The sequence below is a fragment of the Cyanistes caeruleus genome, chromosome 3, assembly GCF_971803275.1.
Source record: "Cyanistes caeruleus chromosome 3, bCyaCae1.hap1.1, whole genome shotgun sequence".
NCBI lineage: Eukaryota > Metazoa > Chordata > Aves > Passeriformes > Paridae > Cyanistes > Cyanistes caeruleus.
The window spans coordinates 41,214,296-41,236,697 of NC_141703.1; the positions used below are offsets into that span (position 1 = coordinate 41,214,296).

Sequence of the window (22,402 nt, forward strand, 5' to 3'; positions counted from 1 at the left end):
TGAGGACAAGAGACTAGTGCTACATCTATGGCAGGACTGCATGCCAGTGCTGTAGAATTATGTGGTTGTGATGCAGGAAAGTAACCATAATAAAAGCTCCACATGTGCTGCTCTTCTACTCACAGTTTTATTTTCCCTGCACACTAAGTAATTTCCATGTCATCCTCTACCTGCTATTCCTTTTCTCCACACTCCAGCTTCTCTGAAAACAGCAGATTTCTCCTTTCTCATGTACTACATTAGAAGCCTATTTTCTTGCCTTACCTTATCATGCCTGCCTCAGTACCTCACCTTTCTCCGTGCTTACTCTGTCTCATATAGGGTTTAAAATAGCTGTAGAAACCTTCCTATCAGTGTGTGAATTGAGCCAGCTTTGATTAAAATGGCTGCTTGGACACATATTTTGCATGTAGACCCATCAGAGCCATCAGGGGTTTGATTGCTTAGCTGAATCCTATCTGTATATTTTTTTTTCATTCTGGTGATGCTGATAAGTGAGTGTTCACTTTAATTGCTTTCAGAAATTATGTGTGTAACTTTGGTACAAGACACTGTTTAACATAGGTTCAAAGACAGATCTTTCACACATCAGAGAGACGTATTTGGGTGTTGAGTAGGATGGGGAGGAATGTTTTTCAGAGGGTTTTTGGGTCAGTGCTTCCGTTTATAACTCCTGAGCTTCTTCAACATATTTTTTCAGCATGTATTCACACTTTCTGTCTTTTTCACATGTTGTGTCAGGAGCAGCAGACAAAAGGCAATCCCAGGTAAAGTGAATCCAAACTGAGGTGAGTTATAACCCATTTCAGAATACACAGTATTGCTGATATGCTTTATGCCTCCATAAATGAGGTAGAATCATATTTCAGTTTGTCTGTCAAACAATAAGTTTTTGATATAAAGATCTGTGTCCTGGAGTGACTTTATGATACTGGTATCCCCAATCGTCTGGTTTATGTTATATATTAAGTTCTGCACCTTTAAGATTGTCTTTGAAAGCAAGAGAGGGGAAAGAAGAAGCGCGCAGTGTGTTAAGAAAAACATCACTCCCACGCACCCCGCTCCTGGACTGTGGTGTCTGCAGCACGGACAGACAGCGGGACAGAGCTTCTCTCTGGCTTTTAGTTAGTTTTAGCTAGCTGAGGCAGAGGAGTTCCCTGGACCTTTGTTAGAACCTAAAAGTGCTGATGACAGTGTCCACAGTGTGGATGAACTCTTTAGCTGGATGATGGCAATAATTTGCTGCATAGATCAAAAATTTCTTGTTGCAGAATAGTGAGGTTGAACATCCATGTAAGTATTGAATAGCACGGACAAAACCATGGCTTTTTTCATTATACATGCTTATAAAAACAACTAAACAACACAGCTGGGGAAGGTGGAAGGGGAAGGTAGGGAAAGCTTTCAGTGAAGCAAGGGGAGTTGCCAGTTTTTATTTAGTATGTCAGACCTGAACTAATAGCTATTGCTTCAGACTCACAGAATCACTAATCACTACTTTTTTTTTGCTTATTAATTCTATTGCTCTAGGAGTTGCATCGAGGGCAACTAGGAGCTTCTTAAAGATATTTTTGTTGGTGTACTGAACAGAACCACTTAAGTGCATGTCTGGTGTGTGTATTGATCTCATAGACTGTCTCCTGCCAGGTGGGTAATAAATGCTCAGCTGTGACAGTTCTGAAAGTCTAGCAGCCAGATCATCTCTGCAACAACCTCTGGTGTAATGGTGGGGAAAGGATTACAGAGCAAATAAGGACCATTCACTCTTTAAAAACAATTAAATAATTTATTTTGCATGCAAAAAGGCTATTAGGAAGGAAACCCTTCCCCACTTGCCACTCAGATGTTTTCAGCACAAGCACTGAAGTTCAGCAGTTGGCAGGTGGAATCTTCATCCCAAATTTATACTACCTCATTTATTAATTTTTGTTAATGGTGCTTCTCTATCCTCTGCTCTTCCAGCTAGTTTTCCACTGCTACTGCTTTAATAGAAAGTATTATCTTGCAGTGAATGAACTAAAAGAGAAGAAGTTTCTTCTTCTATTTATCATCTGCTTACAGGGTTTTGATTAAAAGAATGAATGTTTTTCTCCAGCCACTTCAGCTAAAACAAGACCATCAATTTCTCAAAGCTCATAAAAGAGTTGGAGAAATTAATCTGAGGCATTCATTCTCCTGACAAGCTGCCAGAGCCTGCAGAACTTGCTTTCAGACTGGCATATTTTCTGCCCTTGATGTCATGTGCAAAACACGAGGATTTGTACTGTGCTAATCCCTCTAATGAGGGCTTCTCCCAACCTCTATATAAACCCTGCTCAAAGCTGTGGCTGCTGGGCAGGCACCACAGAGTCAAAGCACCCTCTTTTGAGCTGCATTCAAGGCAATTAGAGGCTGGGATTAAACAAACACCCAACACCAGCATCCTCAGCAGCAAGAGTTATTATCCTGGTTGGCTGGGGCATGGAGCTGTGGTGAGGCCACGTTGTCCCACGGTGTACATTTCCCTGCTCTCTGCAGTCAGGTCCAGCAGGGAGGCACAGCCTGCACCCAGCTGTAATGGGAGCCCTGAGGTGGCTCTTCTGGGCAGGGCTGGGTTACCTGAGCTGCTGCTGTCCCCCACAGGCACAGGCACAGTTTCCCCGTGTCTGTATGACGGTGGAAGCCCTTCGCCTGAAGCGCTGCTGCCCGGCCCTGGGGACAGAGCCAGGCAATATCTGTGGGTCCCTGCAGGGCAGGGGACGCTGTGAGGGGGTGCAGGCAGACACTCAGCCCTGGAGTGGCCCCTACACTCTTCAAAATGTGGATGACCGGGAACGGTGGCCCCTCAAGTTCTTCAACCACAGCTGTCGGTGCACAGGTGAGATGGGTGCTGTGGGAAGGGGATGGGGATGGAGGGGTCTGCTAACCTTGCTCCTAAGGCCAGAGACATTCCTGGTGGTATAAAGGTATAAAGAAGGCTTCAGTCATTACCAGTATCCTAAAAGTTCTTCCATATTCATGATACTGTTAGTACCTTTTCAGAGCAGCAAGGTCAGAGTGTTTTCTCTCATGTGAACTTTTGTATATTTGTCTTTGCCCCTGGAGATGTCCCCGTAGCCGGTGATCCCCTTTCTCCACAGGGTTTTGGACCTTTCATTGCTGCTTTCAAACCTCTATCACTGCTACTCGTGGTGCACTGAACCTGGATCATGTGCATTGTTTGATTCCTCATGGACTAGTACTTTGCAGCATGACTTAGCCCTGTGTGCTGAAAGTCTCCCAGTGTCAGGCCAGGGTGTTTCCCAAGTTTGTTAACTAAATTTACATCTTACACTCATCCAAAATGTGTCTGTACAGCCACCAAAGGGGCCATTCCATCCTTTTCCTCCTCATCTCCAGCTGCTACTTCTCACTGTGACTTTACACGGGCTCCTGAGTTTGCATGCTGGAGGTGAAATGGATCTGGGGGAGATGTGCTTGAAGGCTAACCTGGCCAAAGGGGTAAGATTCCAACGAGACCACTTCCCTAATGTGGCAGGAGGCAGTGAGCAGGAAGGTGATCTCAGGGTAGAATAAGGTGACAGGACCCTTTGTCAGCAACAGCCCTGGCTGAAGTGGGGTTAAAATGAGCAGGCACTGCATCCTCAGCTCAGACTTCTGTGCAGGACTGGCAGGAGATGGCACCACTACTAAGGCCAAAGGCACATCCCAGGCACTGAAGTCTCTTTCTAGGCACATTTCAAATGAAAACTGTGATTTCTTGTTGAGAACATCAAGAAAATTGTTTGAATTTTCTTACATGAGAAGAATAAACTGTTTTGCTTCAGTCTGATTCTTAGAACGAGCTGAACTGTTTTGTCTAAAATCTATACCTTGCACTACCAAGAAAGCCCAGATCAATCTGGAAAGGCAGCACTGCAGAGAAATTTCAGCCAAAGAGGTTAAATTTTCCATTACAGTTATCAACTGGAAACAGAGAAGTAGTGGCAGATGACTTAAATGGATACATGTTACTGAAACTCCTCAAAATAATAACAATTGACTTTATAGTATACATCAATTTTTATCTCTTCCTTTGACTGGATTTCAAATGCTTGTGCAAAAAGACTTTTCCAGATGGTTTGCAAAAAAAAGAAATTGGATGCACATTTTTTTTCTTAAAGGTCTTTACACACCTCCAGAACTTAAGTCAGGTATCACATACAGACACAGATCCTGGGTCAGAAGAACACTGGAGCAAATGGACATGCTACAATATTTACGCAGCTAAAGTAATTAGAGCATCAAAACCTGGGAGTAAATTCAAGAGCAGTGGAGACAGACATGCTCTGCACAGGCAGACATTAATTTGCTTGTCCAAGTAGAGATAAGCACTGGTATTTGATATTTGCAGGACTGGATCCAAGTTACATGAGCAGAATGTAGTGTCCTTTCGTTCAGCTTTACTTCTTCTGAGCTGGCTGCTCCCCTCATCTCTTTAAATTCCTTGGATTTCTCATTCTCCTTGCAGTTTTTTTAATCTAAATATACTGGTGATAAAACAGTAAGTGAAATGTATCCTTAAGCATGATTTTCAGAAAGTTTTCCTGGGCTGTACTCTGCTTGATGCTGTATGCAAAACCATTTCTGGGAGAATGCTAAGAGGTTCACAGCTGTGTGGGATTTGAATTAGATCTGATGCTTTTACAATGCTAGTGATCGTGCATCCGTGTCTATTAGGGGCTCTTCGTGGGGTTTTTTTCCACTTGGTTTAATACACTGGTTGTCTGCACACCAGCTGTAAGTGGCGTGATGTGTGGTATTTATTAGGCATCTAGAGCTATGCTACCTGTGTAACATAATTGTAGGTAACATATGGTAACAGAAATTAAATATGCTCATTCAAAGGGACATGGAACACAGCACATCTCTGCCATTAAGGTATCTTTTTTTCCAAGTGAATTTTATGTACAAACTGCCTGTTTGGAATGGTTCCTGGATTGTGCAAACTCCAACCTCATCAAGGCTTTTTTGAACACTTTAACAATATAAAGAGTCGTGTTCCATCTTGGCAGTGTTTAATTTATAGTTTAGAAACTGTGTGAATGATAATCTATGGGAACTCCAACAACCATGTAGCTGATTATTTGGTCAGACAGTGCCAAATGAACATGTCACGTAGCTGGAAGTGTGAGGAACAGGGGCCGAGGTCTTCCAAAGGTGGGATTCTGGAGTTTTCACAATAAATTTTGCTTTTTTTTGCTAAAAACTTAGTATCTAAGGAGAAAAGAAATGAAATTTTTTCCATTTGTTTAAGCTGTTCACTGAGGAAAAATACCTTAAAATCGTATCTATCCAGGTCTGGGTCCTGGATATTTATGGAACGACCCCCCTAACAAACCAAAAAGAAAAAGAGAAAATCCCAAACACAAGTATGGATGAATGTCTATAATAGGAACAGATTAATTTTTTTCCATTTCTAGGCTTTGGCAGATAATATGCAATAGATTTTTTTTAACTGAGGACAAATAGAACAAGATTAGAACAAAATAAAGATCCAGCTTTGCTTCCCACTTTTTGTGCCAAGGGCCATGGTCAATAAGCAATTGCAGGTTGATTGTCAGAATGATACACATTTCACTCAATGTGTTGGTTGCAGCAAAAATATCATCTCTGTAAAAAAATATGGGGTTATGGAATGAATGTAGTTGGAAGGTAGCAAAGAGTTTTTCGTTCTTGACTAATTTCAATTTTGAATCTATTGAATGTGTTTTACAATTGGTTTGGGTGCTCCTCATATTATTCAATTTATATGAATTCTTAAGCTGAAACTACCTGATGACAGATCCTGACATTGTGCAGTGCATGTGAAGGAGAATGTGCTAACTTGTTTTTCAAGAAGGTGTACGTATTGAATTAGACCAAGTGATGGATACATGAATCCAACCTTGAATATTGAGACCTGTAACTGTTTACACAAAACAGTATTTCATTGAGATAATTAAATTTAGTTTAGAAGAAAACTATTTTAGAAGACTTGTAAACTAAATGCTATTTTGAGTTCTGAATGATAACATTATACTGCTGGGATACAGATCTGGTATAGCATTTTAAAAACTCAGTACAGAAGACTATTGTGAAAAACCACTGCAGTCATGTGGTTGCTAGTACAGATTGTGACAGTGATTAAACAATGACGTAGCTTGAGTTCACTGAGGAGTTAAACATAATTGTCATTTTTTTCTGCTTCCGCTTTCTAAGGTTATGCTGAACATTACTCTATTTTTAATTGAATTTTTTGAGAGAAAAAAATTAAATCCTTTGAATTATTGTTTTGTTTACAATATGTTGGAATATATTCAAGCTGGGGACAGATGATTTAACATCTATTCTTTATCTGTAATCATATTGTCAGTTACGCCATGTAGCTGATATGGTGGCTACCCACAAGGTAAAAATTTGGCTTCTGAAGTGGTTATAAAATACACTTCATTTACTTGTTGTAGGGTAATGTGTCTGTGGGATACTACGAAATTATAGCCTTGATGACCCTATTAAATCCAGTGTAGGTACAGATCTTCCACATCCTACAGCCTGTGAGCGTGTCCAAATGAAGAGCTATAAAAGAGAGAAGAGCTAACTGTTTGTCCCACATGGTAGCAGTCCTGATCCCAGCCTTGAGGAATTGCAAGTATGCAGGTGTTTCAAATCTAGTATCACTTCTGGTTTTAATGCAATAGCTAAAGGAGCCTGAAAAGGAGCCCTTTCTCCCCATCCGATAAATGATGGATATTAATAATGATGGGCATTAAACTGTTCTCTATAGTAGGAAGAGGCATGACAGCTGCTTGGGTTTCATCTCTACACTAAAACAAGGCAGAAGATGGTTAGTGTTGAGTGGGTTCATTTTCACTGAAGAAAAGACACTAAGTTGATGGAGTTATTAATTTGTGTTATGCTTGGTGACTGAAGGCCAACCACGTGTTACAACTGCTAAGAGGTATGAGCTCAGGCATCCCCCAGGCTTGAGAAACATCTACAGTGGTGTGTGATGTTAGCATACACCAGTGATGTGTATGACCACACACTGAAGGTCAGGTCAAAAAAAGTGTGTTTTTCTCAGTGCCATGCCCACGGATTGACCCAGTGGGAGAAATTCAGAGAAGCCAGATTCACCCAGCTGGACTGAGAAAGAGCACCTTAAGTATTGCTGACATCGGGTACAGAAGAAGACAGCTCTCAAGGCATGTGATCCCATCTCCAGACAAAGGGGTTAATGGAGAATATGCGGATTTTTTTTTGACCAGCGGCAGTACAGTGGGCATTTCTGGAAAAAGTGGAACAAGCTGGGAGCATCCAACAATGATATGATCTTCCTGTGTACCAGAATGACCTCCCACACTATATTCTCTGGAAACCACAAGAGACGATAATAATCTCTTGGCCCTGGCAGAGCCTCAGGGAGGTTGTGCACTGTGTTCCTATGTGTTAATCACTGAAGGTGAAAAAATGCTAAGGCATGAATCCTTGCATGTTCCTAGGTAGGGTTCCTGTGTGCAAAAGGATCTTGAAAGGGTCTCACAGCCTTACTGAAAGTATCTACTGTGCACTATATCCTGCTATTGTGAGGTTATTATTCCTGTTCTCGTGGACCTGTACCATTGGGTCCATCATCACTAGCATAGCAGACAGGGAAGCTGAGTTGTAAGAGACCAGCATTTCACAATGCTGTCATGTGGGAAGTGCACACGGCAGTAAATGAACTTTCTGGAAACAGGAATGCAAGATGTCCAGATCAGTGGCCTGGTAGAATGCTGTAGAAACAAATACTGAAAGAGTGATTTGGGTGGGTCATAAAAAAGCTGGGTCTGATTACTGCAGTAATTTCTCTTTGAATTATGGGAAATCCCACAGACCTCCATCATTTTCTTGCCATAACAGCAGTCCTGTGATGCACGCAGTCTGTTGAAAGAAAATGACGAAAAGCAAGCTTTGATATCATAAAGTGTTGTTTTCTGTTTGTTTCTGACAATGGAACATTGCCAAATAGACCTGAAGATGTGATAAAAATGTTCAACACAATCAGCAGAAATATTGCGGTGTGAAATACCACTTTGCCTGGAAATTGTGTCCCATTTGCAAATCTCCACTGCAGTCCTCCTTGCTTAGTAAAAGCTCATGCCCCATTGAAAAGTGACTGGGGAAGTGATGGAAGGAATGGAGCCCTTGGATTCCTTCATAGATAGGGTGGCTAAGGGAGAAAATCCTGCAGAGCATCAATTGGATATAATTAGTGCCTGCCCAAGGGAAACAGGTAAGCAAGTCATTGGTCCGCCTGGCTCCAGATACATACAGTTGGAGAAGAGCTTTCTTCCCATGAAGATATCTCATCATTTCAGGCTTTTGCAGATTTCTTCTCAGAGCCTGAGTAGGTACATAGAATATACCTAAAATACAGATATTGTCTGGTAAAATGATTTCAGGCATCAAGACCTGCAGATTCAAAGGGCCCTTCCTGAGAGAGGAATAGCCACCATCAGAGCCTCAACTAGTGCCAAAGAGTGTCTGGTTCTGATACCAGAACAGACAGCAAAAACCTGTTCCTGCACTGACTTGGGTTCTGTTAGTGCTGTATTTCAATGTGATGCTTATCTAGCACTGTGAGTAGAGGGGTCCCTTAAATGACTGGAGGAATTACTGCCAGTCCCAAAAGAAGTTGCTGACAGATCTTTTCATGGTTATTTCCTTCTCTTTCCCCCTTCTTTTAAGGATTGAATTGTACCCGAGTGTGAGGGTCAACAGATGCTTTCTAGAAGTTCATGGTCCATGACTGAAACTTGAGCAGTATACATGGCCTAATTAGGCAATGCTACAAGATATTCTTGATATTTGTCATCTGGTCAGTTCAGGCTGGAATATGTGATGGACCCTAATAGCTAGGCTGAGTCATGAAGAATGAAGACACAGATAGTGGAGTACACTGAACTGATAACAGTAATTGTGCTGTTCTGATGGAACCCTGAGGATAATGTGATCAAATAAATCTTCCATGTTGCTTACACCCCCCATATCCACACAATCTGCTTTGTTTCATATAACTATAACCTACTTGCTTTTTCTGGTGTTTGTCTTCATCCCCTTTAGCCCATGCAGAGACCCCTGGCTTTGGGAGCCTTCCCTCATAGCTGGAACATGGCAGCTGAGCCCAGCTGCTTCTGCTTGCATCACGACAAAATGTAAGCCATATGTCTGGAAACTGTCCTCATGGGATGCCATCAGGATGTGCATGATAAAACCTCATTGAAGTCTTCATGCTTGTGGTGCCTAAGCTTAGTCCTGATCCTCAGCTTCATGATAACCTGTAAACTTAGAGGTCTCAGGGGCTCTGAAGCAACTGTAACCAACCTACAGTGGGTCCAAACTCTGCAGTACGAGCTCTCATATCTTCTTGGCAGGTCTCACTGGAGTCTGCCACAGATGTTTACAGTACAGCAGCCCTTACCCCAAAAGCTCAACATATGCTTCAGAGCCTTGTTGGTAACAGGCCTTGTAATGCTGGGGGTCTTTGGATTTGGTAATAAGCCCTGTAGCCACTGACAGTCTGAAATCTTGCTTTAATGTTAATTGTTGTTCTGGTCATATGCTCAAGCCTACAGCCTAGGCACATCTGCCTGTGTGGGAACATTTCATAAGACACTACCCCATCCCCATGTTAGTCCTGGATCTAGCAGCACCAATATGTGTGGTGTGTAATTTCTCTCTCCTTGCCTCCTTTGGGCTGAATTTTCTGTGGATATATCTTTTCCCTAGTCTCTCAGCCTCTTTTGGGCTGAATTCTTCTGGGATCCTCCCTTGTGGGGAGTCCCACTTATCTCAGTCCTTATTATTCAAAGAAAACTCCCGAGCTCGTTAGAATCTTGTTTCTCGTGTTTATTAACAGGTGATCACAAAACTTGACAGATCTCTCCAGGCTGGTTACAAGGTTAATCTTTGTAATTTGGCACATTTCTTTCTTCTGATGGTACAAACAAGGCCTTGTGGCTCACTTCGTGTCTGACGCACAAAATGGCCCCGAACTACGCAGTTCTTTTATCTTTATACCTATTTTTACCCAATTAACAGTAGACATGTATATTATTTTTCTTAATGACCCAATGACCCATCACCTCTGTGATGCACTGGGGCATTTTCTATCCAATCACTTACTATTACCAAAAAACCTCTAGGAAAAGAACATGAAGAAGAAAGAAGAAGGGACAAGGGACAACACCCTAAATCCTCCGTCTTGTCTCCTGTTCTCTAAACTAATTTTTTCACCCAGTGATTTAAAAATACTTTCTAATCTACACACTTAGCCTTTTAGCTTTTTCTATCTAACTCTAACATTCGTTTTCATGTTTTACCATGAAAACATGTTCATGAATTTCATATTATATGAAATTCAATGTTTTTCTAGATCTTATAACTAAGTATCAGAAACAAGGGCATAAACTCTGTATTCCAGACTCCAACATGGTGAGCAGTGAGATTTTTTGGCATTTTGGAAAATAATTGGCATGGTTGTTGTGGAATAAGTGTGTGGGGAGCTGGAGGGGAGGTTGAGGACGGGTTAAGGAGTCACTTCAGATTTTTGATAGCAGTGTGGAGATCCCAAAGGAGCCCTGGCTGCCATTCTGCTCCCCCCTGCCCCTGGCAGCATCGCCCCATGTCCTCCACAGCTGCAGGCTGTCAGCACGCAGGCAGGGGGCAGGTGTGTACTGCGGGAAGGGCTGGTTGTTCCCTGGCTCCCCCAGAAACGGGGGAGCAAGATGCAGTAGGGCCTTTCTGCTGCTGCCAGCTGTCTGCCACAGCGTGCAAGGGACCACACCTAAAGCAAGCTCTGCTTTCCCGGGCTCTTCCATCTCATCAGAGAGTCTGAGCTAATGTCCTAGAGCGGACCCGACTACTTGCCTTAGGAGTGATGCCAGCAGGGAACGACAGTACTGCAGTGTTTCTCAGGCTGTTATTGCAGCACTATTTAATAATGCTTAAAGAGTGACCAGCAGCAACCCTGGTGCTTGTCCTGGTTTGTGTTGGGCCCCAGATACACTTCTAAGAGGCACTAGTTTCACATAAGTTTTGTCCCTAAGAGAACTGTTTTGTGTAGGGATTTTTTTCTGTGCTTAAGGATCCATGTGAACTGACCCAGTTTTGGGTTTGATCCTGGAAGTAGAGGAGTACTTGAGAGCCAATGGAGCAAAGCACTTCATCACCGGCTTAACCTCAATTGCTCAGCTCTCTGTTCAGTGAGAGTCCTCACGTGCCTGCGGGCTTTGCAGAGCTCTGAGCATCTCAGGGCGTCGAGCCCATTACCCAGCACTTCCCCAACTGGCTGAGTGTTATTCTTGGCCCTGCTGTGACTCTGGGAATCGAGCCAGCCATCCTTCTGGTTAGTCAATTGGCAAAGCTGCCAGTCTGCTCAGCTGCTGTCCTTTCCAGGAACTGGCATCTCTGGGGAAGAAGAGCACTAATTCTTCATTCTCCTGCATTTCACTGTTAGTTTTCCCTGATTCATAATGTCATGACTGATTGTTCCCTCTTGATCCAGGGAACTTTGGTGGCTACAACTGTGGTGAATGCAAATTTGGCTGGACCGGCCCTGAATGCAACAGGAGGAAGCCAGCAGTTGTCAGGAAGGATGTCCACTCTCTGACAGCAGAGGAGAGAGAGCAGTTTTTTGATGCTCTAGACCGTGCCAAGACGACCATTCACCCGGACTACGTCATTGCAACTCAGCACTGGAGAAGCCTGCTTGGTCCAAGCGGAGAGGAACCGCAGATTGCCAACTGTAGTATTTACAACTACTTTGTCTGGCTTCACTACTACTCAGTCAGAGACACGCTCTTGGGTTAGTGCTTTACTTTTCCAATGGACTCTGCAGGTAAAGAAAAGGGTGAAAGTACCACTGCTGAACAAAGGTCCCAGTAGTAGGCACAGAGCTGTGGAACAAAACAGGTGATGGTGAGAAGCTGATGGCCATCAGTACTCAAGGGAGATGTCCTTTGGACCTGCTGTGGTCTGGTCCCCATGCCCCATGGCACCTGGAGCACACCAGTTGTGTTCCTAGTGCATCTTCAGTCTGACAGAGAGCAATGCACACTTCATTTCACTTGAGTGAACTGAAGTGTGGTCAGGCAGCGACTGACTTCAAAAAGATGTTCTCTGTCCATAGGACAAGATAGATAAAGTGGTGCTGGGAAAGGGGCTCTGCAGTGGTGAAGCCACAGGCCATACAGAGATATTTGGGACCAGAGTGCTACTGCTTTCTGTGGCTTTCAGCAATTCACCAAGAATGGGATTTGCTTGACTAATCACAGTCACCTTTTAAAACCAACCTAACTTAGAGGTTTGGGTCTCTAACCCCATGCTTTCTCCCAAATTCAGATTCCTAGGCCTCACTGCTTTTCTAGACAGAAGCACCTATACCAGCCCCATTTCACAACTCCTGCTTCTTGCGGGAGGTGCACCAACCAGTATGGCTTTTCCAGCAGGCAGTCCCATGTGCAGACTGGACGGCCCGTATCGATCTCCTTGCTGGAGGGTGACTGCTACTCTGCAGTGGGTATCGTTCAGTTTGCCCCTCTGACACAGCTCCGTTTTGCAGGGCTGAAGGAAGCAGCCTCTGGCCTAGTGAGAGCAAAGGTTCTTCAGCCACATGGAAAACAGCCATGGGGAAAGGGAAAGGGGAACTTCTAGTGCTGTTGCAATGGTAAATAAACGCATATGTGGGTTGAAGGTTTCTACAGTTACAAACAAATCCACATGTGGTTTGAAGCCTCTCACCAGCAAAAGCACAATACAAGAAATAACAAGCACAATTTGAAGAAAGTTGGCAAAGGGTTCTGGATTACTATTGGCATGGAAAATGCTGAGGTTCTCTTCATGGATACATGGTGTAAGTCTTGCAGCTGAGCAAGATAATGAGATAATGCACATATATTAGCAAGGAGATACGGTTTTAGAAAATAAAACAGCTTTTAAAATCAAAATCCACTAAAGCAAGAAGAAATATTCATAATATCCAACTTTTTAGGTAATGTGAAGTTTTGATAAGCATTGAAGCAAATATCTATAGAGGAGTTTTTTTCATTTGTCCCAAGGAAGTGATGTGGCTTCTGATGTGTGCACTCTTTTCAGAGATGCAGAGCTGAAGGTTCTTATTTAACTCCAATCCAGGCAATGAAAGGAGGTGCTCATTTGATGCCTAAATGCTTGTTTTATCTTCCTTTTTTAGGTCCTGGCCGCCCCTTCAAAGGTATTGATTTCTCCCACCAAGGACCTGCCTTCGTTACTTGGCATAGGTACCACTTGCTGTGGCTGGAGCGGGAACTGCAGGTTAGTTGAACAGCCTTTCCTTTTCCTTGCACAGCTTCTCCCTTTTGCTTTGTCACTTTGCTGAGTTATCCAGCCAAGGGTAAGCTACCTCCTAGGATAGTTTCTCACCCAAACTCCCAGGGTTGTTTGCTCATTGATAATTTTCTTGTTTTGTTTTAAGTGAAATTAGTGCTTTCTGATTGCTGAGGACTGAATGGTTTCTCACCATGAACAGTGATGTAAAGGTTATCATGGAGATTTTTTTGCCTTCATCTCCACAACAGAGGATAGAAGATGTGAAGTAACAGTATAAAATTGAAGCAACGCTTTCAATGTAAAATTTTGTAACAGATATTGTTGGCTGATATTGAAGATACTGTTCCTATGAAACCAGCTCTAAATATTACTCCCTTTAAATATGACATATTATACATTTAATACATACATACATACATATATTTAACAACACACCATTTAAAGAAATATGTTAACATGCCTGAGAGCCAGTTACAGAGGCATCGACTCATTTCCATTTGCATGGCTCCTATGCTGGCAATGTTGCTGTATTTCAGCCTTACAGATCTCTAATGAAAATGGTTGCTTATCAAAATAGCTGCAGGATCTTGCTTGTGTGAAATCGTATCTGGCAAGCAAGCACAATCAAATGCACTGTACTCCCTTATTAACACAAGTTCTGATTCCTCCCCAGGGCCGGTTTTCTGGAACGAAAGCCAACCACATGCACAATTTTACCCATTACCCACTTACATCACTCAAAGCCTCTTACTTGCTTAAGGCTCAATTCATCTCTGCTCCTGCTCTCCTGCCTGGTCTCTGAGCTGGCAGAAAGCCTAACGTGGCCTAAAGAAGTGCAGTCCCACAGTAGGGAAACTAATGACAATGTCTTTGCTCAGGCTGATTTAATGTCACGATCTTTTGGAAGGAGTTGGAGCGGCACCATGAAATGCAGGTAGTTGAAATGCAGAATGCAAAGCTGACTATTTAGTGAAATATCCAGTCAAACAGCTTGAAGGAGTCCCTTTCTTTCTCTTCCCTTTGGAGTCAGTTCCCAACTAATGCATTTCTGTCCATTGCAGCGCCTGATGGGCAACGAGTCCTTTGCGCTGCCCTACTGGAACTTTGCCACGGGCAGGAACGAGTGCGACATCTGCACGGACCAGCTCTTTGGAGCATCACGGCCCGATGACCCGGGCTTGATCAACCTCAGCTCCAGGTTCTCCCGGTGGCAAGTAGTTTGTAACAGGTAGGAGAATATCCAGGGCAAGCTCGCATATGGACGAACCCTTGCTGTCATTCAGCACTGACAGCATGGGCTGCTCTCTCAGTGTGAGTGAATGGCAGGAAAGGAGCCAAGACATCTTCTTTAAAACTGGAAATTGCCGTCAGTTTATGTGTAGATGGTTCTGTGTAAACTTTCTCGTATTGTGGAAGTGTGTTTTTTAAAGATGATTCTTCTAGTACAGGATTTTAGTTGATTTAGCCAATTTATGGCAGCCAAAAGTCTGAAGAGTTTCCCCATTGGCAAGTATCTTTCTAAAAAGGAAATGCCTGTGTGTTGGTTCTCTATACACCAAACTGATCTCAGCAGCAGAAAATTGTTTTGGCATACAGGAAGCTAGAGATAGGCTGGAAAGTCTGCTGCCTTGTTTTGGATGAGACTTTAACCCTGATATATTTAAGGCAGTTTGGGGATTGACTTTGAAATATCTGAGATTTCACATGAAAAACAGCACTGAGCCAGCTAGGAGCTTGCTGCCAGCTCTGTGTGGGAATGTGCTGCCTCATGTGAGAGCAGGGCTTTGACAGGGGATTCAGATGTGGGATCAGGATGCTGTGACATAAAATGCTGTTGGTTACAATACCCATACATCATTCTTCTCTCAGCTTAGGGGCAGTGTGCAGTTAGTCAGACAGAGGTACCAAAAGCTCAGGGTTTTTCAAAAGAGTCTCTTTTTCTGGATACCTAAAGAGATATTTGAAATTCCAGCTTTAGGCACCAGTTTGCTTTAAGTCTTGCCCCTACTTTTCCCTCAAAAATAAATAGGGCTTTGTTGTTTTTCTTGAAAACTGAAGTGACTAAGCTTTTGCCTCACCAAGGTTAAACTGAGAAGAGCTTTTGTTTACTTCAGAAGTTTCTGAAAATGCTGTTTCATTTCATACTGAATAGAACAGATTTTTTTTTTTGTTTCAGAAGTGTTACACAGTTTTTCTCCTTCTCCTTCCCTCTTCCTCTCCCTGATATAAAGGATTAGCTCCCCATTAGTTACTGGGTAACCCCTGAAACAGCAGGTTGCTCTCGAAGGCCATGAATAAAGAGGATACAATGCATTGCTTTTGCTTTCCGTCTAAAGGGGATGAGAGATGTCAAGTGAAAACCTGTTTTCTGTCATATCTTGCATTCTCTCAGATCACATTTCCATTAATTTTTTCCCTTTTTGTTAAGAGTTAAAAAAATAGTCCTTACTCAGGAATGAAAGTTTATCAATTCAAAATTGAAAACTATGTTTTACATTGCCTGACAAAAACTTCTTCCAAAGCCCTTGGGAGGGGAGAGGGCATGATGGGAGTTGTGCTTGCCTTTTTAAAACATCCTCCCTCTGTGGACAACGAACCTGGTAACTCTTGATCTAAATGACTGATGGTCCACAGAGGATGATGGGCCACAGAAGGCCATGTCATGGTGATGGTCCTGCAATAAATTCATCTCCCAGGTGGGAGGTGAACTGAGCTGCCCCGGGAGGTGTCCATCCCAAACCTCTGCTCTCTCACACGTGTAGGCAAGGACTCTATACTGCATGAGAAAAAGCCAACAAGCAAGTGCTCACCTTTCTCTGACTTGTGCTTCTCTGTGTTCCGTGCTCAGTTTGGATGACTACAACCGCCTGGTCACGCTGTGCAATGGGACTGACGAGGGGCCGCTGCGGCGGAGGCCGCCCCACAGCTCCAGCGAGCAGCTGCCCACCGTCGAAGATGTCAGGAGGTGCCTTTCCCTGCAGGAGTTCGACAGACCCCCCTTTTTCCGCAATTCCAGTTCCAGTTTCAGGTTTGTCCTTCGGCTCCTCTAGAGCTGGTTTTGTTTATGAGCACATTTGTCAGCAGAATGTGGTTACTTGATGGTGCTTTTACCCACCCGCAGGAATGCGCTGGAGGGCTTTGATAAAGCAGATGGAGCCCTTGACTCGCCGATGCTCAGCCTTCATAATTTGGTTCACTCTTTCCTGAATGGGACCAGTGCTCTCCCTCACGCAGCTGCCAATGATCCCATCTTTGTGGTATGTCTTTTACCCACAATTGTGATTGACAATGGCTGAGGCCCAAAGGCACATTTCTGACAAGGGATATGCAGAACAAGTAAAGTGAATTCCCTAAAAAATACTTAATTTAAATAGAAAAGGAGGAATCCTTTATCTTTTCTTGAACACTGCCACACCTGCATAAATGTTGAATAAAAAGGAAAAGGATCTCAGGGTAATTTGTAAAATATAAAATAAGATTCTAGGGAGAAGGGCTGCTAGACCAAGTCATGCTGCCTTGAATAATTTCGTTAGGTGATATCTAAATCTAATGGCTTATATCACACAATTTTACAGCAACAAGGTAAGGTGAAAGTGGGCATAATTATTTTAAAGCAGTAGATGGAATGGTTTATTTCTTTGTTTCAAAATCTACAAGCTAAAAAGAAGTCCATCTAATGTCAGGGTATTTTGGGAAATAGAACGTGGTTTCAGTGGTGCATCAGAATAGTGCTGCACTGCCATGAGCAGCACAAACAGTATTGTGCAAATAAAAAGCCATTAGTAGACTTTGCTTATACATCTTTCTCCCCTAGTAAATTAATGCAAATTTATTCTCTACTTTGTTGGATTTAACCACAGTGTTTGCATTACATGTATAAATTCTTCATATATTATATCTATATATTATGTAGATACATTTCTTTCTTACCTTTATTTTAAACTTTCAACTTTTTTTTGAGAAATTAGTCCAAATACTTATGTAGAGGTTCTTCAGATTGTTTCCTTAATAATTCTTTAATTCCTCATTAGTTTCTTTCTCATATGACGAAATTAATTTCACTAAGCTGTAATTTTGTACAAAAGATTATTTCCTATAGGATATTTTCCAAGTTTTTACAGGGTTGTAATTATGAATACACGAGTATAAAAATAAAATACACGAGTATGTCAGAAATTAGTTTCAGATATTTTTAATAGTTGTCTGAACCAATTTTCCTGCATTAGTTAGTTTTAGATCTATAAACTTACCTGATCAAAGTCATGGGCATCTGGAGCTGTGGGGCTGGTGGCATATGCTCTAAGGTGACCATGATGGAGTCAAATTTCCTGCAACTTTCCATACTTGTTCAGAGACGAGAAAGATTAAAATAATTGTGAAAGGCACATTCACCTGATTGAGCTCAGCATCTCCTCACCTGTGATGATTCACACGCCCATTTGATGTCAGCCGATGTTAAACTGTCTGGAGAAAGGTCTTATTGTGAACAAGCAGGAAGAAGGATGTATAAAGCAAAATGTCCCATGTGGAAGATCAGTTGAGTTTTTTCATGAGCTTTCCTGATTTCCCATTCTGTAAATCCCATCTAAATTAGATTAGCCTCTTCTCTCTCCCTCTCAAAAGCTCCAGCTACCTCGCGTGTTTGTTGAGTGTTTTAAAGGTGGCTGATTCCTGAAAGAGCTTAATAAATGTGCGTGCCCGTGCCTGGATTTTCAGGTTCTTCACTCCTTTACTGATGCCATCTTTGATGAGTGGATGAAGCGTTTCAAGCCCCCTGACAACGCTTGGCCCGAGGAGCTGGCCCCCATCGGGCACAACCGGCTGTATAACATGGTCCCTTTTTTCCCTCCGGTGACCAACGACGAGCTCTTCCAGACCAGCGAGCAGCTCGGCTACACCTATGCCATCGACCTGCCAGGTATGTCCCAGGGTGCTGTTCCTGGACAAGTGATGAGACAGCTCACATTTTCCATGGCACAGGCATATATATAAAATAAGGAACTTTTCTCGAAACGCACGGGTCTATTCACCTGCTCACTTCCCAACCTTTATATTTAAGTATCTGGAGAGATACCTGGCTGCTTTTTGTTGTAACTCTGAATTTTAAAGATTTTCCATGTCCATAGCTGGGATGTGTCTTATTGTTTGTCTATTTATTTGAAATTACCTTTGACACAAATCAGACAAAGATAAAATAGCAAGAAAGCAAAGTTTTTATGCACAAAATCCAAATTTTGCAACAAGATATTAAAATATTTGTAAAAGGCAGAAGAGTAAGAACTGCATGAGGACCATGTCTCGGCTGCTTTTCCAAAGATTAGATCTGAATAGTTTCTTTCTCCGTTTCAGTATTACTTGGAGAGGCATAAGGTGCTTATCTAACCTGTGTGGGCAGGAATTTCTTCTAAATGCTTACCATATATCTCTGGTTTTAATCTATGGAGACTGTTTAAATGTCTATAGACTGCAAAAGATTGAAACCCTTGTCCTCAGGCTGCATTCATGCAGGGGAGCCCTGATTTGTGGAGGCATGCTGGCTGCTTCTGCAGTGCTTTCCTCAGGAGCATCCCCAGAGTTTTCCCTGAAAATTTCAACTTCCCCTCTTAGGGAGTTGAAGTTTTCCTCCCTTTGGATTACTGTCCCCCTCTCCTTCTTTGCAAGTGAGGCACCCAGAGAGGAGCACAGGTAGCTTGTGACTCTGTTGCTTCTGACTCACACCTAAATAAATTGTTAGCTCTCTGTGAAGGAGGGTATCTATCCCTGTCTGCATGGCCTGTGTTCAGACAATACAGCCTTTACATCCAAACCCTTCTCCTATTCCTAAAAGAATAACTTGCTAATTGTACTTCAGGTAATCACATTAGAAATAAACATATATTAATAAATTGCTGGTTCTTGAAAGGTGGTAAAGCAGTAAACAATTAATTTTGGGACATTACTAATTTTTGGAATGACTGCACTCAGCCTTTTTGAAGACTGCAGATTGGGGCACAAGACTTTTAGTTGCTTTTATAGTCAGTGTGGCATCTCCCTTAGCCATCTGTCTCCTTTAACCCATATGTCTAGATAAATATTAAATATGTGCAGTCCTCTTGAGAGGTTTTTTTTTTTGAGATTGTTTAGTCAATGTGATTATTGCCATATCAGTATATGTAGCATTCTTCAGAAAAGGAAAGCAGGCAATTTTTGCTTCTGAAAGCACAGATGAAAACACAAAAATTCAGCTAAGTGGAGCAATGTTATTACAGGAATAAGCAATATTATCTTTGAAGACAGTGGTTCTTCAGAAGTGGTTCAAAATCAACAGATGTGATCTGGAGCTGGTCAGCAGAAGCACATTAAGTAGTGGTTTCAGTTAGAAGTTTGACAATAGGCTGCTTTGTGGTCTTTAGGAAAATTTGAGGGTTTTCTGTTGACCAATAAATCTTGGAAGCAGCTGTCTTGAAATGTCACTATAGAAAGTTCATAATTTTGGCCAAATTAGATGAAAGAATGGTCTTTCTGTCTTGCCAGTGTTAATCTTACCCATTCCCAATACTTTAATTTGTATGAATTATTGAAGTTTAAACTCAGCTGTAGACTTCTCTGGCAGGAAGCCTCTCCAGCTCTGGTATGTGTCTCAGTTATATGGTGTGTTATGAATTTTGCCTGTGGGCAGTAGGTCACTAAGCTGCACAAGTCATTGTAATTATCAGCATGCAGGAAATATTATGTCTTCTGTGTAATTTGCAAAATTGAATTATGGGCTGTCCTCACTTCAGTTGTTTCATATTTCCAGGTTCCCTTGAGGAAACCCAAGCATGGGCTGTCATGGTTGGATCCACAATTGGAGGAGCACTTATAGCTCTGGCCGTGCTTGTTCTGCTGCTTGTCCTTTTCCAGCACCGAAGGCACAGAAGAGGTTTTGAACCACTGATGAATGTGAGCTTCAGCCCCAAAAAGTACATGGGAGAGGCCTAATGCACTCACTTCCTTTCTTTGCTTGCTCTTGTAGGAAGTGACCTTGATTGCCTCACTGGTGTCTTAGCTGAGACTTTATCACACACTCCTTTGGCAGCTGACTAAACTGTTCTCATTCAGGTTTTTCCCGTTATCTTGTGAATTGTAATGTGTGAAGTCTCTGGGTACATATGAGCAGGGCCCATGCCAGGCTAGATTTTTTCTCATTACTAAATGTTATCTGGAGTGTGTGACACATGTAAATCATCCTCTATAGTTAGATCAAGACAGCTGAGAATCCAAATAGAAGGAAACCAATTTGAGAATAATCAAGATAATTTTTCACCTTAATGTGTTCTTGATTTCATTTAGCAACATTAAGAGGTGCTGAAAGTTATTAATTCTACATGTATGTTTGAATAATATATTATTTTACAGTTCTCAATAAATATTCTGAATAATATAGTCTTGTTTTAAGGTTCAAAATATTTCATGCTGTTTGACAAAATACTTTAATGCCCTGGTTACAGTTTATTTCAATAAAGTTGAAGACAGCAATAGGTAAACTCTAAAACTCCAACTCCTAAAATTTAAGATCAGGAGTTCCTTGACACCTAGATATACACTTGTGTTTTACTTCTGTGTTAGGGACCTTGAACAGAAGTTGAAAGTGAGACTTAACTTTTTTGTCTCTGATGTGCTGGTCTATGAATCAAGACTTAATCTTCCAAATTTCCAAGGTCTAGGATGCAGGACTCAAGGTAATAAAACTAAGATACCTTGCATTACTTAGGTGTGCAGATGGGGAATCAGGTTTGGATGTGGCAGTTGCTAGACCCCACCTTAAACATTCCTTTATACATTCCCTATATATTTCTTTATTTAGACAGAGATTTGAAGCCCATTTGTGTGGTTCTCCTGTGTTATCTTGGCACAGGTGTTTTTACATAGCAAATGACATCTTGAACAGATCCTGTCAGCTTTGGTGCTTGGTATATTACATTAATGGAGTATTCAGACTTTGTATATTGTGGGGTCTCAAGTCTTACAAAACCTTTGCTTTTGTAGCCTTGAATAAAAAGTTCAATTAGTAACAGTTTCTGTCATTTCTCTTAGCCTGCTCAATACTGCCTATGTGGGCTAGAAAGAAGATGGTTTTCACATCTTCTACTTAGCATTGAATATGTGAATATCTTTGAATTAACTAGTTTTGAATAACACACAAAACTTACTTCTAAAATGCAGACTTTTTAGGTCAAACAAAGTTGTGATTTGCTTATCACACACTCAGATAGCCTTTGCTCCATGAGGTGGACAGCAGACTGCTGTCATTTCTGCTGTTTTGTGGTGCCTTTGTGGGATCCCAGTGCACTTGTTCCTGGATTATGCCCAAGATGTCAGAGGTTGAAGCACTTTTTGTACAGCAGCTCAGCTCAGTACCTTATTTCCCAACTTAGGTTGTCTTTTGGGGGTTTTGTTATTTAGGGACCCGTGTTATCTGGTGCTGCAGACAACAGATGAGGTCTCCAGAGATCTAGCTTACACATGTGTCACATTGGTTGGTCCTTATTTGTGTCAGAAGATAGCTAGGTCTGAGATCTCCATGTGCCTTTCTCAAGGAGTTGTCAGCTGTTTTCCAGCACCACAAGATTATGGGTCTTCATATAGAATCACAGAAGACTTCAGGTCCCTATCATTGCAGCTCCTCTTCAGTGAGCAGGAACATCTTTAGATCAGGTTGCTCAGAGTCCTGTTCAGCCTGACCTTGAATGTTTGCAGGGATGGGGCATCCACCACCCTTCTGGGCAACCTGTGATAGAGTTTCACCATCCTCATTTTAATAAATTTATTCCTTATGTCCAGTCTAAATCTACCCTCTTAGTTTGAAACCATTACCCCTTGTAATGTAAACCCCTGTTGTACCCCTACTACAACAGGCTCCATCAAAAATTTTGTCCCCATCTTTCTTAGAAGCCCTGTTTGAATATTAAAAGACTGCAAAAAGGTCTCCCTGGAGCCTTCTCTTCTCCAGGCTGAACAACCTAGAACACACACCAGTTCTTGCTAAACACTAATTTAGACAGCTGGAGATTGACACATATTTGTCCTTCCTGGG

The 22,402-nt window shown here is 42.2% G+C and overlaps 1 protein-coding gene across 3 annotated transcripts; it reads left to right on the forward strand.

The window, feature by feature from the left end:
* The first annotated feature begins 1,024 nt into the window (after positions 1-1,024).
* Positions 1,025-21,380, forward strand: DCT (dopachrome tautomerase). 3 transcript variants are annotated; one of them, XM_086880896.1, is made up of 10 exons: positions 1,067-1,293; positions 1,531-1,647; positions 2,623-2,857; positions 11,546-11,845; positions 13,232-13,332; positions 14,409-14,575; positions 16,196-16,375; positions 16,469-16,604; positions 18,064-18,265; positions 20,126-21,380. In XM_086880896.1, the coding sequence occupies exons 3-10, from the start codon at positions 2,650-2,652 to the stop codon at positions 20,305-20,307; spliced, it is 1,476 nt and encodes a 491-aa protein (XP_086737022.1). In that variant the 5' UTR covers positions 1,067-1,293; positions 1,531-1,647; positions 2,623-2,649; the 3' UTR covers positions 20,308-21,380. The 3 variants fall into 3 exon arrangements, with proteins under 3 accessions (XP_023803303.2, XP_086737022.1, XP_023803293.2); XM_023947535.2 differs by lacking the exon at positions 2,623-2,857 and having other exon boundaries at positions 1,025-1,293; XM_023947525.2 differs by lacking the exons at positions 1,067-1,293; positions 1,531-1,647 and having other exon boundaries at positions 2,468-2,857.
* The last annotated feature ends 1,022 nt before the right edge of the window (positions 21,381-22,402 follow it).